The sequence below is a fragment of the Nipponia nippon genome, unplaced genomic scaffold, assembly GCF_047370975.1.
Source record: "Nipponia nippon isolate SJK-2023a ecotype South Korea unplaced genomic scaffold, ASM4737097v1 scaffold_9, whole genome shotgun sequence".
Lineage (NCBI taxonomy): Eukaryota > Metazoa > Chordata > Aves > Pelecaniformes > Threskiornithidae > Nipponia > Nipponia nippon.
In genome coordinates, this window is record NW_028262413.1 from 33693333 (window position 1) to 33714559 (window position 21227).

General features: G+C 40.4%; 1 protein-coding gene across 6 annotated transcripts in view; it reads right to left on the reverse strand.

Moving 5' to 3' along the window:
* Nucleotides 1-20504, reverse strand: part of MYZAP (myocardial zonula adherens protein) — a 50664-nt gene extending 30160 nt beyond the window's left edge. For 3 of the 6 annotated variants that reach the window (XM_087743578.1, XM_087743573.1, XM_087743579.1), the window contains exons 1-4: nt 20329-20504; nt 14142-14231; nt 4585-4743; nt 1318-1410 (exon numbers count right to left, since the gene is read on the reverse strand). In XM_087743578.1, coding sequence (XP_087599704.1) covers nt 1318-1410; nt 4585-4743; nt 14142-14231; nt 20329-20412 — 426 coding nt within the window. In that variant the 5' untranslated portion in view covers nt 20413-20504. Of the gene's footprint in view, nt 1-1317; nt 1411-4584; nt 4744-14141; nt 14232-15244; nt 16033-16284; nt 17062-20328 lie in introns of those variants that run through there. The other 3 variants (XM_087743574.1, XM_087743577.1, XM_087743576.1) reach the window with 3 other exon arrangements.
* Between the last annotated feature and the right edge of the window lie 723 nt (nt 20505-21227).

The following is a 21227-nucleotide window of genomic DNA, read 5'->3' on the forward strand; positions in this document are numbered from 1 at the left end:
AGGATCCCCAAATAGCATGAAAGATGGCAGTCATGTAAAACCAAAACCCAACCAACAAAGCATATATTATTAGGTAGAACAACACTTGTGCTTTCTTTCAGGGACTCTGAAGTATTAAAAAAGGGGGGAGGGTGTCTCATAATGTGCCATTTATGTCAGAAGGAGTGCTTCATAAACTGCTAATTTGCTTCAGAACTAGAGATTCTGTCAGAGCCGGTCAGAAACCCTTAATTAAGGGAGACATCCAGACTCATGCAGGATTTCTACTGGTCTGACAGAAGACCTGCAAGTGCAGAATATCACCACTGCTATTCAGTAAGTATCAGCAGCAAAGACAACAAAACTGCATCTGAATCAGCATTTGCCTCACCTTGTTGGCATCATTAAAGCTATTTAACACAGTTTACAGAAATTCCATTTTCTCTCCCTCCTCCTTTCAAGTCAGGGTGGTTTTGGTTTTTTTGGTTTTTTTGAGACTAGTTGCCACAGAATAAAAGTACCAGTTTAGCAGCAAGTTCTGAACTTTATACATAATACAGCATGCGGGGAACTGACAGTCTCCAAATGAGGATGGCAGAAGGGCACAAGTCAGGGTCCCAGTCCCTTGAAGTCAGAATACATTTAATTGCCAAAGTTTCATCTGAACCAAAGCTGTGAAAATCAATGCTGAATATACAATCCACAGCAAGTTTTCAGGGAGATTTTTTGGACCAAAGAACTCGGCAGTTTAATATGAAGGATACTTCTACAGACTGCAGCAGCTTTTATTGCTAAACCAGCATGTCAGAAGAAAGAGAGGTCATCAAGTGACCATTGAAAGGGTCAGTTAGGAACCAAAAGGTAAGTCATTTTTAGAACTGTCATGCACTTTTAGTACTAAAGAATATTGCTACTTCTTTTACTATAGTGTTTAAACAATACAGTCAGTAAAACAGAGCAAAGTCCGCTGAAATGACACCAACTAAGTTGCACATTACTCCTAATTATGTAAGTTATTTATTCAATTCACCTGGCAGCTTACTGGTACAAACATCTCCACTAATTACTGATACACACAGACAATGCTATCAAGATCATTCTTTTATTTCCAAGAAGCAGGCAATTAGGAATTCCATATGCAAAAGCATCCCTGTCCTACTTCACCTTGCTAGAGGGAAAAATAAATAAAGAAAAGTATAGATGTCACATAAAACAATGAACTGGAGTGGTTTGAGAAATTATTTCTGCTGAAGCAAACAAACAAACAGAAAAAGGTTTCTAGATAACACTGGGACAGTTATTCTCATATGCTTTCCCTACAAATTAATGTATACTTACTTTCAGTTCATTCGTAAGCTGCTGTATTTTTCGTTTCATTTCATCATATTCACCATACATTTTCTTTCTTACTTTTTCCAGAGTTGCTCTCACCTGGTGTCAGAAAAATCAAATGCCTTTATCAAACTTATTGATGATACTGTTTATACTAGGACATGATTGTTTTTTCCTATGTCCTTCATTGTTACTTTCAGTAATTTCCATTATTAATCTACCTTTTCATCAACAGCAATTTACTCTTAAGAACAATACAAAAACTTAAGTCTCAAGACTTGTCTACATAGGGATGATACAAATAAACATCTCTGAGTAATTCTAAACTTCTCTGTACACACTTAAACACTTGTAAATTAATAATTTAAATAATGAATATCAATTAAATTATCTGTAACTCATTCTAACTTGATTACTAAAGGAATTAAAAGTAATTTGAGCATATAATGTTTTCTTTCTAAAAAAAAAATCCACACATGGATTTACTACACCTTCATACTTTTTAAAGTGGTTAATTAGTTTTCCCTGAGTATCCTTTGAAGACAAACCCTTTAATTTCAGACTTTTAGGCTCATATCTAGCTAAACAATATATAAGCATGAATTTACCAATGTAATTTCAAATCTTAAGAACAGAATACTAAATTTTATTTTATTTTATTTAAGAACTATGGATGTAAATTATACCTTGCCTTTCTAAAAAAAAGAAAGGCAAAGAAAAAAAAGCATGCTGGAAGCCAGCTTGGGTTTACATGCCATTGCAGTCATGCACAGAACCAATCTTCTCAAGAGCACACATTGTAAACACTAGTTAAGTGTTTGCCTACAGTCTACCTTCCAGCTACATAATTCAAGCTCCTTTTTTTTTTTTTCCCCCCTTCCCTTACCTCTATCAAACACAGACTGATTGCAGATGATCTAGGGCAGTGAGCCTACCTCACCTCTGCATAGGCCTGGGGAAGGAGCGAGGGGATTAGTAGGGCCTCATACAAGAGGGGATGTTCTAGCAGCTCTGCAGTATACCTGCTCCCTCCCAGAAAGAGGGGCATTGGCCACCAAACCTATGCAAGGAGTAGGCACAAGCCTACCCCAAACTATGTGCTCCCTTTAGGATGAGAAACACAGAAGGAAGCTGACTCCTGCACTTTACCTCAGGAAAGCAACCCTCACCCTGTCCCTACCCACACACCACACCCCCCACACCTCTTGCAATGTGCAAATTTGACTCAGATACAGAGGAAACTGTCAGCAGTTCTGACATGGCCCATCATTTTTGGTCTATTTAAGTCAGCACATACATGGCACAAGCTGAGGACTCTTGTTTAAGACTACTTTTAAAGACAAAACTTAGCTGGCAGACCAAAGTTCACAAATTAGCATAGCTGAACACAGCCTCCAGAAGACAGGAGAGCAAGGGACAGTACGTCTCTTCCTATGTTTTTCCCACTTTTTCCTGAAAGGATCAGTACCCTGAACACACATGCGAGACATGCTGTTCACCTGGTCTGACATGCCCCTCTATGCCACAAGCCGGCTGTGAGCAAAAAAGGGCAGGGAGATGGTCCCGGTCCAAGCAATCTGTGCCAGGTACCAGAAACAGCGCAGCCCAGGGAGCTGCACCTGCTGCGTGCCAATTCACCCACCCCCGGACACCACCCCGGCAGGGCAGATAAGCAGAAAACCAGCAGCCGAGGCAGTTTGCGTGCCTCGCCTGCCGCGCAGTAGTGACATACCCTAACTGTGAGTGCAGGAACTTGAGAGTGCTGAACACTGGGAGCTAACAGTGAGTAATAAAGGAGACGTCCTGGTTTCGGCTGGGATAAAGTTAATTTTCTTCATAGTAACTAGTATGGGCCTATGTTTTGGATTTGTGCTGAAAACAGTGTTGATAACACAGGGATGCTTTAGTTACTGCTGAGCAGTGCTTACACAGGGTCAAGGCCTTTTCTGCTTCTCACCCCACCCCACCAGTGAGTGGGCTGGGGGTGCACAAGGAGTTGAGAGGGGACACAGCCAGGACAGCTGACCCCAGCTGACCAAAGGGCTATTCCACACCATATGACGTCATGCTCAGCATATAAAGCTGGGAGAAGAAGGAGGAAGGGGGGAATGTTCAGAGTGATGGCATTTGGCTTCCCAAGTAATTGTTACACGTGATGGAGCCCTGCTTTCCTGGAGGTGGCTGAACACTTGCCTGCCAATGGGAAGTAGTCAATGAATTCACCATTTTCCTTTGCTTGCATGTGTGGCTTTTGCTTTAACCTGTTAAACTGTCTTTATCTCAACCCGTGAGTTTTCTCACTTTTACCCTTCCAATTCTCTCCCCCATCCCACCGTGCAGGGAGTGAGCAAGTGGCTGTGTGGTGCTTAGCTGCCAGCTGGGGTTAAACCACAACAGGAAAGAAGCAAGTGCCGATAGCTAGAGACCAGGCAGATGTTAAGAGCACAGATAATTACAGTCTCTTACACTGCTGGCTTGACTCAGTGTTCCTCCCTTTTGTATCAACTCAGTTTGCACTTAAATCAGTGTAACACAATAACCAGTGACCAATAGCTTCCTGGGTGGTGAAGGTGGATGGAAAGAGAAGGTCAAATTATTTGCCCTGGGCTAATTAGGGGGTTATTGCCAAAACCTGAGAGCCAAGGACTGACAGGCAAAGAGATGCTGAGTTTCAAGCACAGAAACCAGCAGCATCAGAAATGCATTTTTTTTTTTTCAGGAGAGCTTCTGCCAGTTATGATAAATAAGCATGCACAGAGAAAGTAGTACAAAGTCATCCTTATTAGGCTGACTATTTTAAGGCTGCCCCAAAATACACCCATGTGATTTTACTATGTCACCTAATTTAGGAGCCTTTTCAAAACTGGGGGGTTTGGGGACAGGGAAAGCAGAAGAAGAGAGGAGAGAGTTTATACTTTCAGCTGTCTGCTTACATAGTTTCTTCTGTATCACGTTTGAAATTATGAAGGCTTCAGGACAGGAACCCCAAGATCTGTTTGGCAGTTTACTTGCCCAGCTGTAGCCCAGTCAGCCAGCGTTAACAAGTATCACTTGGCACAGAGGCCTTGAGTCTGGACCGCACAGTTCCCAGGTACATAGCATGCTTTTTTTCCAACTTGAATACTAACAAGGCAAGCCTTTAGCTTCAGAGTAGGTTCCCAATTCAAAGTCAGGTGTTGGGCTAGACATCAGTCATCCCATATACACTCACAGATCTACATGAATATATGGAAAGGGTATTTGACAAATTTTGAAGCTGAGAGCATAACTCACTTCTTTAATGTAATTCATCTCCTCTTTCAGCTGATCGGCTGACCAGCCATAAACCACCATTTCTCTCTTATGGTTGTTGTCAGTTCGGTGCACCACGCCATACACCATCCCATGAGAGAGCTTCCCTGGAGACATGCCATTTGGTACATGGTAGAGCTCCTTAAAAGTAAAAAGAATATAAAAAGCTATTTTAAAATCAGCACTAGAATACAAAAATAGCAAACAAAAATACAGTAACATAGGGCCAGGAGAGACAGCCAACTATAGTGAAAGCACAACAGTACCCAAGAACATTAGTTCCCAAATATTTTGGGGCCAAACTCTCAACCTTCATGTTTTTGGGAAGATCAATGACCAGTTTATAATTGATAGAGATGACAGAGATGTCTAATTTCCACTGCCTTCAATGGAAGTGATACAGGTACAGCTAGAGACAATAGATTGTATTTGTGCAAGGAGAGGTAGAGACATGTGAGAGAAAAAGTTATCCTGGCTTATTTTCATTCACCAACATGTGCTACTTTTCTGCATTCTTCCAGAGCATTGTCAGTTCTCACAGTTCCCTTTAAACTCTTGCAGCCACAGAATTGCCCCTCATTCCCCCAACTCCTGCTGCAGGAAATACAAAAATTCACAAGTTTAATCAAAAGTTGTAGAAAGTTCTCAGAAGAAACTGAAATGAAAACATTTTAGGCAAGGTTCCTTACACAGAGCTCAGGGGAAAAAAAAAAAAGTTTATTTTGGACATAAACAAAGTAGAATTTCAGTTTGCATTTAAAGCTAACTAAGGACCTCCAAAGCAATCAAACATTCATTTCAGGGCTGCATTTCTCTTATAGAAGTTGTAGAACTGACATTGTAAGAGCCAAAGCAAAGCTATGAAACAGCATTCATGTGGGTGTTCCAGTGATATTAACTATTGTAGGAGGATAAAACTTTGAAATCAGGTCTTGGTAGGTAAATAGAAAGGCTGTTTTGAAGTGCCTACATTTGTTATTTTAATGATCTGCAGAAATGTGTAAAACATACTTGTAATAATTGTATGTCTTACATATACTCTTTGCACAACAGACTCTTCTTATTCATCTCATCAATACACTTAATAAGAAAAATACTCATGCAAACAGTAGGAATCATTTCCCTCAGCACGTAAATAAAAATCTGCGAGGTCAGATGTAACCACCTGACCTGACTACTCACCTAGGCTCCCTTCTAATCAACCCAGAGAAACATCCTTCTGTAGCAATCATGTGAAATGAGTCAGTCTCCAGAAGTACTAATTTCTCTTCTTGATTACAAAGAATTTAAACTACTAGCTTAGATGAAGACATCCACATTATGGCTTTTTAAGAAGAAGGGAAAAAAATAGTCTTACCTAACTTGGAATATTTGCAAACTAGGAACCTAAAATTAGTGATTATTTCTGAACAGAAAGTTAGAAAGACACAATCTTGGAAGCACAGCTGTTACTGCTTAGCTTTGCACGTTGTCTTTGAAAGGCCAGTGCTGGGGACACATCAGTTATAGGTAATTTTACAGAACTTTCTCACGCTAGATATACCAGGATACGGGTAAATTTGAGAATATTTACTACATTGACCTTAGAATATGTTTAGTTTTGTTTTGTTGTTCAGTAATGACACTGTATGAAAACCAACAAACTTTGAGATTCTTTACTAAATTAAGAGTCTATGCAGTGTCTAAATACTCTCTTTGACACCAAACAGCGGCTGGAAGAGACGAAGCTCAGCATCTTATATCCATCTGCAGCTGCATCCTAGAGAGGCTCCGGTCCTTACCATGACAGACGGTGATGATAGCATCTGCAGCCTAAAGCAGTAGCACTTGCAGTTTTCAGCAGCCAAACTAACACAACTATGGTGGCAATATAAGAATAAATACTTCTTTGGGTAAGGGTAAAATGAAAAGAAAAATCTACTTGAATTAAGAAGAATGGGTAAAGATAGACATATGTTTTATGTTCTGTCCCTCCTGCACGGCACTGACAGATTTTCTCAATACTGTAAATCCTACACGTTTTCCTTCACCATATCATTAATAGCTTAACCATTTTGCTGAAGCTCTATGTGTGCGTGTGCAGGGCTGGGAGGGGAACAATCATGGAGCAGACACCTGATAAAGAATGTTTCAGGCAAAGAACAACAAAGCTATAAGCAATCATTTTAAAAGAAAGCCTTAAAACCACTTAATGGAAACGCATTGGGCAACCAGCCCTACCTATACATGATATTTTACACTTTGAAAACATTATATGCAAAGCTTCATATCCGGATAATCAGACGTTTCATAATTACATATTATTGGGGGGTTTGTTTTGCTGTTTGGGTGTGTACAACCAAAAACCCCACACCTGACTTTTTGAGAATAAATACAGAAACTAGATGGGGACATAACTCAAAACTTTTTTGTGTTTGTTTGCTTCCAGGGTTGTACAGTTTCTTTGATAGTTTCATTGCAGCCGCTCCCCTGCATCTGGATAAACGGATTACACGCAAGTTTCCATCTTCCTGATAACCAAATGAATAACCACTTTGATTGTTTAGAGGTTACTAAGGCACCAGACACTGAATTCATAATTCCATACCCTTTACCCATGATCATTCATTTTTTATGACATGAACAGCTGAATACCAGCAACTACCAAGATCCTTTGTGCCTCCGAAACATTAGCAGAATTGTTTAAAGTGCTGTTTGCAGAGTTCTGTATGAAAATTATGACCAAGTTCCTTATTTTTAGAATATTATAAACACTTTCCTACAGAATGCTTTGAAGGATTTTTTTCCCCCCTCTAAGACAGACCTACAAATTCGGACCAACGGGTTTGCAGCTGGAGAATCACCCATGGCACTTACATATTCCACAGATAAACAGACTTAAATTTACATCATAATGGGCAGTACATGCAGGATTAAGTATGCACAAAGCCAGACTGGTGACATGTCTCTAGCAATGATGCTAAACTTGCCTGTTGTCTATATTTGCACAAGACTCACAAGATGCCTTTGTCACTTCTCTTTCAGAAGATTAAAAGGATCTTCATCATCTGTGGAGTGTTCCAGTTCTACTATGTACTACTTAAAATACAGGATATTGCTTTTATGCCCCTCCTTATTCCTCCTTCGTATCACAATCCCCAGGCAAGCACCTGTTAAAATTTCTGTACAATTCTTGTTGATTTAAAGCTGTGTGAACCAACAGCTATACAAATAACGACTCTCATATTTCTTTAGGTTTTTTCCTTACTGTTCTATTCCAGCTATGCTTACTTTCTACTCCCCCTTTTCTCTGGTTGATAACTCTTAATTTCCACCCAATAACTACTTGTTTCAGGGTTCAGTATATGCCCTGACAAAAAAGGGCTAACCTGATGCAGTCTCCTCTTAGAGAAAGGGTTACAGTCAGAAAACTTTGCTCAATACAGGGTTGAGAGGTGGATGGGTTGTTTGCTTTGTTGACTATTTTTTAATACAACTTTGCCTCTAAAGGACGCCTGGCTGAATGGCTCAGTTCTCAAACTGCTCCACAGAACTGCATCACTAAGTATGCATCGAGTATACTTTCTGCCTGTTTGTCTCCTCTCTACCCACCTTTGTTTATTTTTCTCCCTTCAGTGTTTTTTCCTTTTCTGCCTTGTCCTGTGTTCTTCCTCTGTCATCTCTCTCTCTCCCACATTTCCTCTTCCACAAATCCTGGATTTTCCACATCCTCAGGGACTACAGAATGTTTAAGTCAAATACTTTTCATTGTTTTCCTCTATGTCCCATACATACCCACTCTCAGAACTCAGATATTTTTCTGAGAAGGTCCTCGCCTGTCTCCACTCTGATCTGCAGTGGGGCACCTTGTGATGGTAACAGAATAAGTAAATACATGCAAGTATTGCGGAGGAAGTAAATACTGTAAAGCTAACCAGAAAAGTGCTTGAAGATGGAAGGTTTCATTAGATTAGTTAACCATTGCCGTTTAACGTCAAAATATCAGCTAGCTCCAGAGTACATGGAAGTTCTTGCTCCTCACCTGCCTACGCACTTGCTGTACGGAAACAAGTGCAGTTGTTGCCCCAAATCGTGCTCAAAATCCCTTCTACTGGGAGCTGCTGAGCTGAAAAGGCAGACTTAGCTTAAGCAATTTGCGAATATTTCTTTGTACCTACAGTCAGTTTTATGACAGTCCAAGGTAACAGCAAGCACACATCATGTTGATGCACATGAATACCATAGCAGCTTCCAGGAACATGTTTTGTCTTTGTTGCAGCAACAGTCATGTTGCACTTGGTGTGATCACACATCACGTACTAAAGAAACGCAGACTGAGTTTACTTAATTAATAAATATTTAAAACAGAAGCCTACACCCCAAGGTTGCAAAAGTCTTGATAATTGCCATGCATCCTGTTTATATCTCTGTCCAAGGAAGTAGCACAAGTAGCATGAAAGATGAAGCAAAGACACCATAAAAGTAAACCCTAAATATGAGTTGTTAGCTGCTTTTTGTATTGCCCATGGTTTTACTGGCATTATGTAAATAACACTGAGGGATAATTTGCCTCCTCATCTATCTCCATCAGTTTTTTAAATGAACTCAGATAGCTCCATACTTTCTACTTTCTCCCTGCCCCAAAATTGGAAGCAGGTATCTTATTTTGAGGAAAAAGGACATCGAATGTAATGATTAGCACAATTCTGGGTTTAGTACTCATATAGCCTTAAAATTTTGCTAAATCATAATCTTCTGTTTGCCTACACCATCTAAAAACTCTTCTTTTAACCAGAACTATATCAGTTAAGCGAGGCTTTATCTTTTTCTCAACTGCCACATTCCAGAGGTTTCTGAAATATCCAGTTATGTTTTGCTTGTTCACTAGTTATAGAAGGAACAAGAACATTCACATTGTTACTTAGGTTACATATTTTCTGTTCAGTAAAACGGCAAATTTATAATATTGAGCTCACCAAGGAAAGTCACTGTACTCTGACAAAAGGTAGCTATGTTTTAATGTCTTTTCATATTCATCTACAGCCCATGAAACCCATGTTGCATTTAGGGACATTTCATACATAAATAGTATTAAAATAGGGAAAATATGCCAAGACATAGACATGAGTGTTTTTAAATTCATTACCCTAAATAAGAAGCATAATTTAACACATTCCAACTTCTAAGCTCCTTGAAATGTAGAATTTAGGTGCCTATTAAAAAATAGAAGTGACAGGCATTATACAAAGTCATATCTAATCAATGAAACCTGTACACAGAACACCAATGTTTACACACTAAGAAAATAAGATACAACAAATAGAATAGAAAACAAATAGTCAGTAGAATTCTTTCTGTGGTTTTTGTGTAGTACTGTTTTTAATGAAGGTGTCACAATTAGTACACATCAAAAATCAAGCAATCAGTGCTGGAGAGGCTGAGAAACAGTAACATCAGCCACCTGTAGCAGGCGAACCACATTTGTTACGACACAACTTCTGCTGTGCTGATGGGAGTGGGCTGGCAGCAGCAGATCAGCAGAGAAAATAGGCACTGTCCTAGATTCAACGTGCGCAACAGCCCCATGTTCATTGCACTCATAGTCTTTGATCCTGACACAAGTTTCTGCTCAATTCTCTCCATCACATACAGGAGCAAATTCCCCTTCTGGCTTCTTTACAGCCTACTTTTTTGCTGGTGAAAAAAATGTTTGCTATGCTTTTGTATTCCTGCTTAGGAAGCAAAAAGAGTTTCATCTTTGGTTGGATGCTTTAAAAACATAAGAAAATTAAAGAGTTTGAGGATATATACAGCCAAAGTACCAATTAGAGTTTAAGACTAAACACTGCTCAAACTCTGTTGAAAGCCAGGAAAGTGACACAAATTTCTAGAGTGTTATCTCATTTTCATTCTCTTGTCCATGTGTCCAAATGAAAAAGAAAAACCTGCCTATATGTATCTCCATATTCCGACCTCAAACGCCTAGCTGCAGCTTCCCATGACACTTCCAAATTTAGCCATGACAGTGAAGAAAGGGACTGATGGATAAAAATAAGCCCAATCCCGAACAGGAACAATGCCATTGTCTGGTAGCCCTTTATTATGCAAGACAAGGCAGGCTTCAGGACATGCAGATTTTGCATACAATCTGACAAGCACAATATTCCTTTGTACTTCAGGGTGAAGTAAACAGCCTCACACTACTGTCATCCATTGTCTATCATTAACAGAAATAATGGAACAAAATCAACATAGTTTCAGATTCTCTCTACCTAAAGTGCTAACAATTCAGAGATATTTAGCAGTAGGCTTTTAGCCTGTAAAAAGTAAACAAACCAACCAACCAGCCTCTACTTGTGACCTCAGTTCTTATAGGCTTCTTTCAAGGTATCATAGCCTAAATACGAATATAAAAATCCAACCTGACCCACTGGAGCACAAGCTCACTCCCCCTTCAGCTTTTGAGATCAACTGCGTACCATCTGCCAGCCTTTCACAAAAGATGGGGGGAGGCCATCCTAGTACAGTAATGCCTGCAGCAATTTTCTTGCAACAAAACTGCCCAGCTCCATCACTTTGTTTTAATCTCTTACACTGGTTCATTTTCATTTAATGGATGTATAGCAATAAAAAAAGTCAACCTAGAAACTTAATGCACTGATGCAGATTTAAGGAAATACAGCATACATTTCCTGCTAAACTTGGACTACAATGTAAAAGGCTAAGCTAGCAGCTACTAACATATCCAATAAAGAATTAGTTCTGATCTGACATGAAGCTCCAAAACAAGTTATTGGGAGGATCGGCACTAGCAAGAGCTTCTGTGCAGTTCACTAGCTGATTTTGCAACTGAAACATCTCTTAATGGTACTGAGCCCCAGAAAGATACAGAAAAGTAACAAATAGTCAGTAAACCATCACTATGTCACATCAGGGCAGCTCAAAATCACCTCCTTCTAATGAAAGATTTGAAAGAGGAGATTACAACCAAACGTCATGCCACGGTGTATTTATAGCTTTCTGGCATTCCCTTTGACACAGCAAGGTCTCTGCTCTCCTCCCTCACCAGCAGCAGGCAGAGGGAGGGAAGAGTGTCTCCAGCACTTGTCCTGCCCAAACAGGGCAGCCAGGCTCCGGAACAATCCCACAGATTATCCCTGCAGTTCATTTCTGTAAGTCACACTACTATATTTTAAATACCAAAACCATTTTCCATGTTCCCATTTTCTTAATATTCAGGATTTAAAGACAGCACAGAACTCTAGATTCCAACAAGAGACCTGCTGTTAAATTTGATTCTTGTGAAGCTGTATTGTTGACCTTAAATTGCAAAGTGCAAGGCAGAAAACTGAGCAATTCCCCAATTTCTCTCCGTTATCCCTATTTCCAAGAAGGGGACACAGTTCTCATAGGACTGTGTGAGGATTTGCTAACATTGGAAAAACCTGTTATTCTCAAAGTGCTTTAAGTAATTTCATCAACATTGAGTCAGTTGAGCATGGGTGGATCAGCAGAGATATGCGATCACTGCTTTTAGGAGATGCTTTTTTTTTTTAGTTGAAAAAAAAACCAACATGACTAGTCAGGAGTCCTGTGTGCACTGTAAGTTACTGTGTAACTAATTCAAATACATAAAGCAATACATTACATAGACAATAAAAATCTACAGGTAATACATTACTGTCTTGTTTTAGAGACATGAGGAAAAAACAGTTCATGATTAGTGATTTTTTTGTAGCTCTTCTATATACTATGACTATACAATCTGTAGGGCTATTTTTCCAGTTACACAAAGACCATAAAACACAAGTAGATGACACAGTTACTCTGTGTTTTTTAATTGCTATGAAATTGACTCAGCAGATCCCATCTAGCTCTGAAGGCAGTATACATACTTTCTAAATGTCTTTAAATTGTGTAAAAGTACTGAACTTTAGAAAACTACTCAGAGCACACAATAATTAAATTACATACCCTTTTTTTTGGTCTCAACTAAAAATGACCCATCTCTTAAAAATCACTGTGCAATATACTGATAATGTACAAGTAAGTATTCTAAAATGAGCCCAATAATGTATTTATTACCTCTCATATCCTCTCCTTAACATTCTCTGATATAAAACCCACTTGCCTTTACTTGTATGATGGGGAAAATAGAGCTCTCATTAAATACAAGGTCCCACAGAGAAAAAAAATGGTCACATAAAGTCACTACAAATTGTCCAAGCCCTAGTCATTCACACTTCTTTCTTATTATTACACTACTCAGCACAGTAAAGTGAGTAAGCCATGAGTCAAAATCTATCCTCCTCAAAAACAAACTTACATTACCCTTAGGGCAATGGGCCCATATGCTTAGGCCAGTCTGAGGGTTTCTGCAATCAGATACAAACTGGCAGAGACTGACAGAATAAGTAGTGGGGGAAGCTACTCTAGGTGCTACAACTAAACCCCTCCGTACAAAATGAATTATTACTATTTAATGGTGGCCCAAATTTCGTTTGCATTAAGGCCTCTTTAATCCATTCTGTAAGTAACATTTATAGATCCTCTGCCAGAGCAGTGTATGAAAAGCTAAGCGTATACAAGATTCCAGCACAAGAAATATCTGATAAGGAATCTTTACCTTTACCATTCTACTTTGCATGTATTTTTATTGCTTTAAAATGTTTGTCTTTGAGTCATTTTGCAGTTACTTTTGCTTCTGAGTACCACTAAGAAATCCTTTCAAATAAATCCTATTGTTTTGCTTCCTATTGTCATACTGCTATTCAGACACTGGGTCTGGTAAACTTGGCCAACTTCTTGTTTGATTTTGGTTTATCAAAGTGTAAATGTGGTCAAGTTGCGGAGCCTGTCCAGCTTCCCTTTTTAGTCTCCATCCTTAAGACAAATTAAACATTATCTATTGCTCTGACACAGCTCTTAAAGAATAAGTTCTGCACCAAAGCACCTGTAAGATTTTTTTTGTGTGCATGCTACTTGCTTCTACAAAAAATTTGCCATTTTGAACCCTTCTATGCACATGACCTTCAGATCACTTTCACTTCAGAATCTTGAATTATTTTGTATTTCTTATTAGTACATCACCTGTTACCAAAATCAGCCAACGCAGCAAAACATCCGAGTCCCAGGCAAGCCAGCTCCCACACACATTAAGGCTAAAATCTTGCACACTGATAAGCCTACATGAAACATAAAATCCCCTTCAGGTGAGGATCAAGATCCTGTTTAATTCAAGACCCTGCTCTTGATAACAGTTTCCTACTCTTTAATATATAAATACTAAATAATTAAGTCTTAACGGTACCTCAGTCACAAATTACCTACAATGTCTGCACTGTTCCTCTGTTACTGTCCTGTCTTACAGGCAGGTTTGCTATCCCCAGCTCCAAGGTTCAGGCTCAAAGCTCACAGCTGACTTGCTCAGCTTCCACATGTTCTCCACTCTTCCAAGATGACTGGGCTTTGGACTCCCCAAACAACTAATATCAGCATCTGTAGATGGCAATATTTACTCCTTGTTTATACAGAATTTAACTTCAATTCATAGAACTTACGTTTTTCTTTCTTTCAGGTTCCTTTGCTCCCTGTTCAGGCTGTGAACCTTCATCAGGTGGTACTGTTAAGCGTAACCTACAGACATTCATCTGAAAGAAAAATAAAAGTTTGCTTTTAGATTTAAGAGTTACAAAAAATTATTTTAATAACTTGCTTTACAGAATGAATTGTACTAAAAAGTTTTAATTTACTATTTTCTACCTTCTGCCACATAGCTGACAAGAGATTATTTTTTAAAGATTGGAGGGTTTTTTTAGCTGGCAAGAAATAATTCAAGGGCATCCCCATAATTACATACCTGAAATAGCAAAAATCCATTTCAATCAACAAGATGTTCTTATGTACTCATAAATGACATTGAGAACTGAGATAACAGAACAATGAACATAATTTTCTAGTTTCTCAGTTTTGTTTGCAGATTTGCCATACTTTTAATCTTCCAAAGGAATTACTTAGAAACACAAAGTGTATTCTGGAATGAATGCCTCTTTTCTGTTCCGTATATATCCAAGTATTTGATCCAAGGATTCCTCAGTACTGCAATTCCACTGAATGTGAATAGGAATAGCATTGAAATCCGATACATAGAAGTTGCTTGTAAAAACCAAGCTCCAAAATGCTTCAGAGAAAATTTAAAAGATATTGTTTCCTATCTGATTTCAGAAAAGCCATTCTCTTGCTGAGGAAACAGGCCAATAGGGTTGATACCTTTCTATCCCCAATTGCAGTTTGCCTTGCTTTTGGCTGAGAGATCTTTGGTGTAATGATATTTTTAAAGCAACACATTTCATAGAAGAAACCTGGTTAAAACTTTCAGTCTTAGTCCTATTCATGAGACATTTTTGTGGAAAACAACTCTAAGAAGTCCTAAATAGAGCATAGCAAATGATGAAGTGAGAAATTGGTCTGTTCAAATTTGAAGCTGCACAATACCTTCCCGTGAAATCCCAACTGTCTGTTGACAACAAACAGGGCTCTTAAAGCTCTTCCTCAAAACGTCTAAAATATCTCTTTCATGATTACTGTGGGCCATCACCACTGTTCTTCTATAGCCCAGCATCTCATCTGATCTAGATCTCTCTAGTTTCTCCTAACTACTTACCTCCAGTCATGCTGAATGAGTACCTTCTCTCCAAAGTACACCTTTCCACTGCACTTGCCCAAGCTCACAGCTCATGTCTTGGTCATTACAGCACTTCCTTTTGCCTTGAAAATGGCAATGATGTTCTGCTCACGGGCATTCAGAGCACAGCAGCAAAGTCCTTTTCATAGACGCCAAATGTTACCATTTTATAATTCACTTCTTCCAACTGTATATCAATTAAGCTAACTTGACTTCACTTTCAAGGCTTTTTACAACACAACCTCCTCAGAGAACCACTATTCAGCATCATGACAAGGATTCCCATTTTCCCTGTTTCCAAACAATGCACCTTTTTCAATTTTTCAAAAAGCTTCTTCTCCTTCCCAAGCAAAAGCAATTGGAAGAACTATGCAAATACTTGCAGCAACTTCACTATTTTTCTTCCAGCCTTTCTTTAAATCTGTTGAGATGACAAATCAACAGTGTTTAGACTACTGCTATGCTGTCAACTGTATTAAAAAATGCTGCTTTGTATTGCCTTCCATCTATCTTCCTCTCTCAGTTTCGTCTTTTAGGTCTGCGAGGCCTTCTACCAATAAGGAACAGTGTCCTGAGATACAGATAAAGTTCCTATAAAATATGTGAGCTGTGTCTGTATTATAAAAAAGAAAAAAAAAAAGCCTATAATAAGATCAAGGTGAAATATAATCTACTCTTTAGACACATCTGTGGAGGCTACTTTTTGTGCAGTGGGCTCCCCACCGTTAATTCATCATTCAGCTGTATGCTAGCAAACCTAGAACAAGAAGCCACAGAGAAAGTGACATAAAACCCCCAAAACTTATTATAAAAGCAGGTTATCCTTTCATATTTGCTAAAGAATTCTGAAACAATGAAATGTTTAAAAATGATGAATCCTTGCACATTGGTTTTTGACACTGATTGACCTCTATGTTTGTTCTTCTGAGAACACCAGACTCTCCTCATATACTGCAGAAGCTGGAGGTGCTTCCTACTTACAAATTAGTTATCAAGATATATTATAATAAACTCCTCACCTTTGGAGCTCGTTGGTTCTCAAGGTAATTAACACCACCTTTTCTCACCTATTTAATTTCCATTTCCTCGTGCTCTTTCTTCCCATTAGCTTAGCAAGGCCCTTTCCTCTTAAAACATGCCTGTTTACAACAAGAAGGGAAACAGAATCTGGCATTCCTCCATGAAGGCAAACAAAGAAAGACCCGACCCATGAATAGGAAATAGAACTGAATTTGTGCTGCGCTCTGCAGGAAGTGATAGACGAGGCCAACTTTTTCTTACAGTGATTTCAAATGAAGGAAAACTGGACTAAAAGGAATGAAAGGATTGTTAGGAGACAACATGAAAAATACCCCAAATAAATAGAAACAGATAATGACTAGCAACTCAAAGTTAGGAGAAATGGAGTTGTGTATGATTCTCTGAAGCTGGCAAATGGCTTGCCTTTTAGTCAGTATGGGACTAATTATAGCCAACATACTTATAGATTCACAGTGCAGTGATTGTAAATAAGTAATTATCCCTGTACCTGTATACCAGTTAGTGAATCATGACTGCCTGTCACATTACAGCAATTGATGTGTTACAGGGTTACTATGAATGAAATCACAGAAGCCCAGTACAGATGGCAGTCAAATCATAACAACTAGGTTGGAAATATAAATTAATAATGGTAATTTGTTGTGACTAAAACCACTGTACAATCAAAGGGTTGCTATCATTTAAACTGTTTGTCTTGCCCTTTTCTTTCCACATTGCCTTCTCTACTACCCCCCGAATCACTTTTTTTCCCCTCCCGCTTCCTCATTTCCACACTAGCTCCTTACTTTTAAAACACCTCAAATCAGTATCATATTTTTGGCAGTATTCCTGATACAAAATAAAGTTTTAATGCTTTACTTTGCAGCCTGTTGCATGCAAATGCCAAACAGAGGGTGGCACTGGCAATCATCTAAGGATTCCAGCCTTGAAGTCGTGCCCAGTGAGGCTTGTACAGCAGCAGCAGCAAATTACCACCCAATTCCTCGCTAGGACAAACTTAAACAGGCTGTACTCTTGCTATTGTTTATAACAATAGGACTTCCTCAGCATCCCTGGGGAAACAGCAGCGAACGAACGTATAAAGTAGCCATTCACTCCTGCTCCTCCTGGGCCACAGATGAAGCACTCTAAGGACAGAACTACACACCAATCTGTTAAAATTCAAGTACACTGTAGAGGTTGGAAGGGAAAAACAACAGGTACTGCTTTTTCCTCTCACCTCCAGAAGCAATTATGAATACTGTACCTATACTGTTCTTGCTATGCAGCGCTTCCTGAAGAAACAACACACTGTACCATTTGTCAGCAAGTTTACTTGACCAAATGAATGAGCAGGCTCACGTGGAAATTGTAGCAAGCCCTCCTCCAATAGCAAAACACTGCTACAGTGATACCTTAAAATGGAAATGAAATCCTAACAGGAAGAGGCTCAACTCAGTGCCAAACAGTGTCAGAATAATGTGCAACTGAGGATGAAGGAGTAATTTCCAGAAACAAATTGGGTTATGCAGAGAGAAAGCGGGGAGGAGAATGAAAGAGAACTCCCGTAGCAGGGAAAAGGCTGTGATTCAGTTTCCTTCAAGTGCTGACTGACAGTAAGAACAAGCAGGGAATAACAGGGACAACGTCTTCCACCCTACCTTTATGTTATCGACATGGTAACTTTGTGAGCCTAACTTTTAAAAAGAAATACTGGGTAGAAAAAGAACCAGGTATCAGGTTTTCTAGACCATCAGATTTTAGTTTGATTTGCAGCATTTGTAGCTTTGGCAAGCCAACAATATAAGTAATTTTAATTGTGCCAACATTTTATGTTTGCTCCTGGCTTTTCAACACCAACAACCCACGAGCAGTATTCCAAAGCTCATCTGACATCATTTGTGAAACAAATATGCAGACAGGAAAACAAAGACTGACAGGTTCAGCCCAGCACAACACCGGACAGCAAATGTTGCTGAGTGCTATGGAAATTAACAGAGGAAGACATACTCTTTTACCACATTTCCAAGAGGCTAGTGGGACAGCATAGATGAGAGCTACTGCAATATGGCAGTTAAGAAACCAATCTAGGTTAGTTAAAAATGCTAAGAATTCATGGCCCAGATCCACAATCCACATTCATGTTTACCATCCTACTCAAATCACGAGGGTGCAACTTAAAACAAATACAGGTGACATTCAGTTTGAGTAATGTTCTTCAGCTTCTTCTTCCCCCCTTCTAAAAAACAAAGCACCCAGAAAGACATCGATCATAGTTAACTATATACTGAAATAATTACAGAGTTCGCTTTAAAATAATGAACAATGTTTTTATAGAACAACCAAAGTTACTAGTACAGAAATAGAAAAATACAAGCTGTTCTACTAACAACCAATCCCATTCTAAGATTTTTACCCCCACAGGGAAGATGTGGTTCAATATTAATTTAGCTCCAAATCAACTTTGGAGTTAACATCACCAGAACTTAATATCATTGATCTTTCTAATGTCTGATAACAAAATGTTTTGGGGATAACACGTTTGTTGAGTAACTATCTGCTGACCTACCAGCTCAATGGCCAAAAATCACTCGCTTTGCCTAAGACCCAATGTTAGCTTTAGACTTTTGAAGGCGAAAGCAGAAAAGGAGTGGGTGTTTACTTTCAGTCAGTCCTAAAAAGCAAAGAAGAAAGTACTTTCTTTGGTCATTTATCTGTTGATTAGCCTGCTCCATTTATAAAATCTCTGCTATGAGATTCCCCACACAATTAAAGGGCGCTTTTCCTGTGACCACAGGCACACAGGAATGTGACACACATCTTTCATTTATTCAGCAGTTATTCTAACTGTCTTCCTCCCCTCTTTTGGCAACTCATGATAAGGGAGTCACATTTCACTAAAAAAAGGAACAGCAGCTTCCCAGTGGGTTTTATTTACAAATTAGGTATTTATCAGTTTCCTTAAGAGAATGTATCAAACACAGTTCATTTTACATTGTCCCCGGCAAATATGCCATGGGGATGAAAATAAGAAAGTTATCACTTAAACGCAAGTTCTCTTAGCTTTAACTTCTTTCAGAAATTCATAGACATGTAGGGAACATAACTATGATTTCCATGTCATCCTAATTTTTCGCCATATATGAGCAAGTTCATTTTTATTAAGGCCAGCGATTTTTTCTGTGGAAGAGCCTGACCCTCATGTTATCATGTAAAACATAGCAACATGACATTCTTCATTTGTTTGAATTATGAACTCATATTTTTGGAGTGTCAAAACAATCACTAACTAATTCAAGAAGCGTCATGATCACATGATTGTCTTTCTTTGTAAGGACAAGCTTATCACTTATTTTGATTTACTTCTTCACACACGGAATGTGCATTCACAATGATAGCAGTGTGGTTACAGCAGCAAAAAAGGGCTATTTAAACAGGGTGGCTGTAGAGACATTCCTGTCATATCTGCCAGAGTTTTAACGACTTTTAAAAGCATTTCCCAACAGATTAATACATCATTATTATTTATCTCATTCATGCAAGTTAAAAAAAAAAAGCCAGTAAATCATATTTCTGTATTTGAGGAACTGATTATAAAAATAAATTCTTAAGTACTATTGCCACCTAAATCATTACGGTGAGCTCCCTCATGACAGATCGCACTTGGATAGGCAAGTTCTCAGTGGTAAATATCGAGGTGCATTTCAGGCGGCAGGGGAAGTCTCCAACACAAGCACACCTTCCTCGCATGTTTCCAGAAGAACAGCCAGGGACTGGCACTAACAAAAACCTTGCAGGACACCCCAAAAGCTCTTCATTTCCCAGCACCTACTGCGAACGCGCAAAAAGATGTTCTCACACCCCGCAAGCTTCACCTGAAAACACCGAAAATAAGCAAGGGGGGAAAAAAAGCGCGCTCCGCAGGTAAACTATGGGGGGGGGGGGGGGAGTGTGTGCGTGCGTGCGTGTGTGAAACCGCCGCTGCGCCCCACGACACCGCCCGCGGGACCTCCCCGCCGTCCCCCCCGCGCTGCCCCGCGCACCTTCCGCCGGGCGCGGCCGCCGTCGCCGGACGGCCTCCGGGGGGTGGTGGCGGTGACCGTCAGCCCCGAGCTGTAGCGTAGCATCCCCGCGGGCCGCCGGGCCGGCGCTGACTGCGGCTCCCTTTGGCCGGCGGCGCCGCTCCGCCCCCGCGCACATGGCCGCGGGCGGCCGCAGGGGCCGGGCCGGCCGGCGGGGGCGGGCCGGGGAGGGGAAGCGGGGCTCGGCGGGGGGCGGCTGCGAGGCTCCGCTTGCCCGTCCGCGGCCCGCCCCCGCGGAACTTGCGTCCCCGCGGTGGCTGCTGTGCCACGGCAGCGCCCGATTGCCTCGCGGGGGTGAAACTGGGCAAAGTCGCGGTGGGACGCCGCCCCTGAGAAATCTGTCCTTGGGACGCTGAGGTCCCAATGCGGGGTGGCATTCCCTCCGCTCCCGGGAATTTCGGGTGTTGCAGGTGCAGCGTGGGGACGGGGGCTTTGAGAGGAGACCCAGACGGCTCCATGTGTCGCTCCTGTCACCTCCCGGGCAGTGGAAAATGGGGGTTAGGGCTCGCAGGAGCCACTGGAGGCCACTCAGTCCCAGTTTTCTCCAGTACTCACCTCTGGGTGCTCTAACCAGAGAGTGCTACGTGAGAGCTGGACACTGTCCTCCCCTCCTTCCCACAGCTGCAATTCGTGAGTCACCCAGGCCTGTCAGTTTGTTAGCTGTGCTCCAGGAACGGGTACCAGACTGATCAGAAAGCACCCAGATCCCAGACAGCCTTGGGCGAGAGGCACAAAGCCAGTGCAGCTCAATGCATGAGTGACAGCGCAAGCCTTAGTGCCAAAGGTCCAACAGGGAGGTGAGCCTGCTGCGCTGGAGTTAGCTGGCCCTGAGCCAGATTTGCAGGTGTGGACTTCAGCAT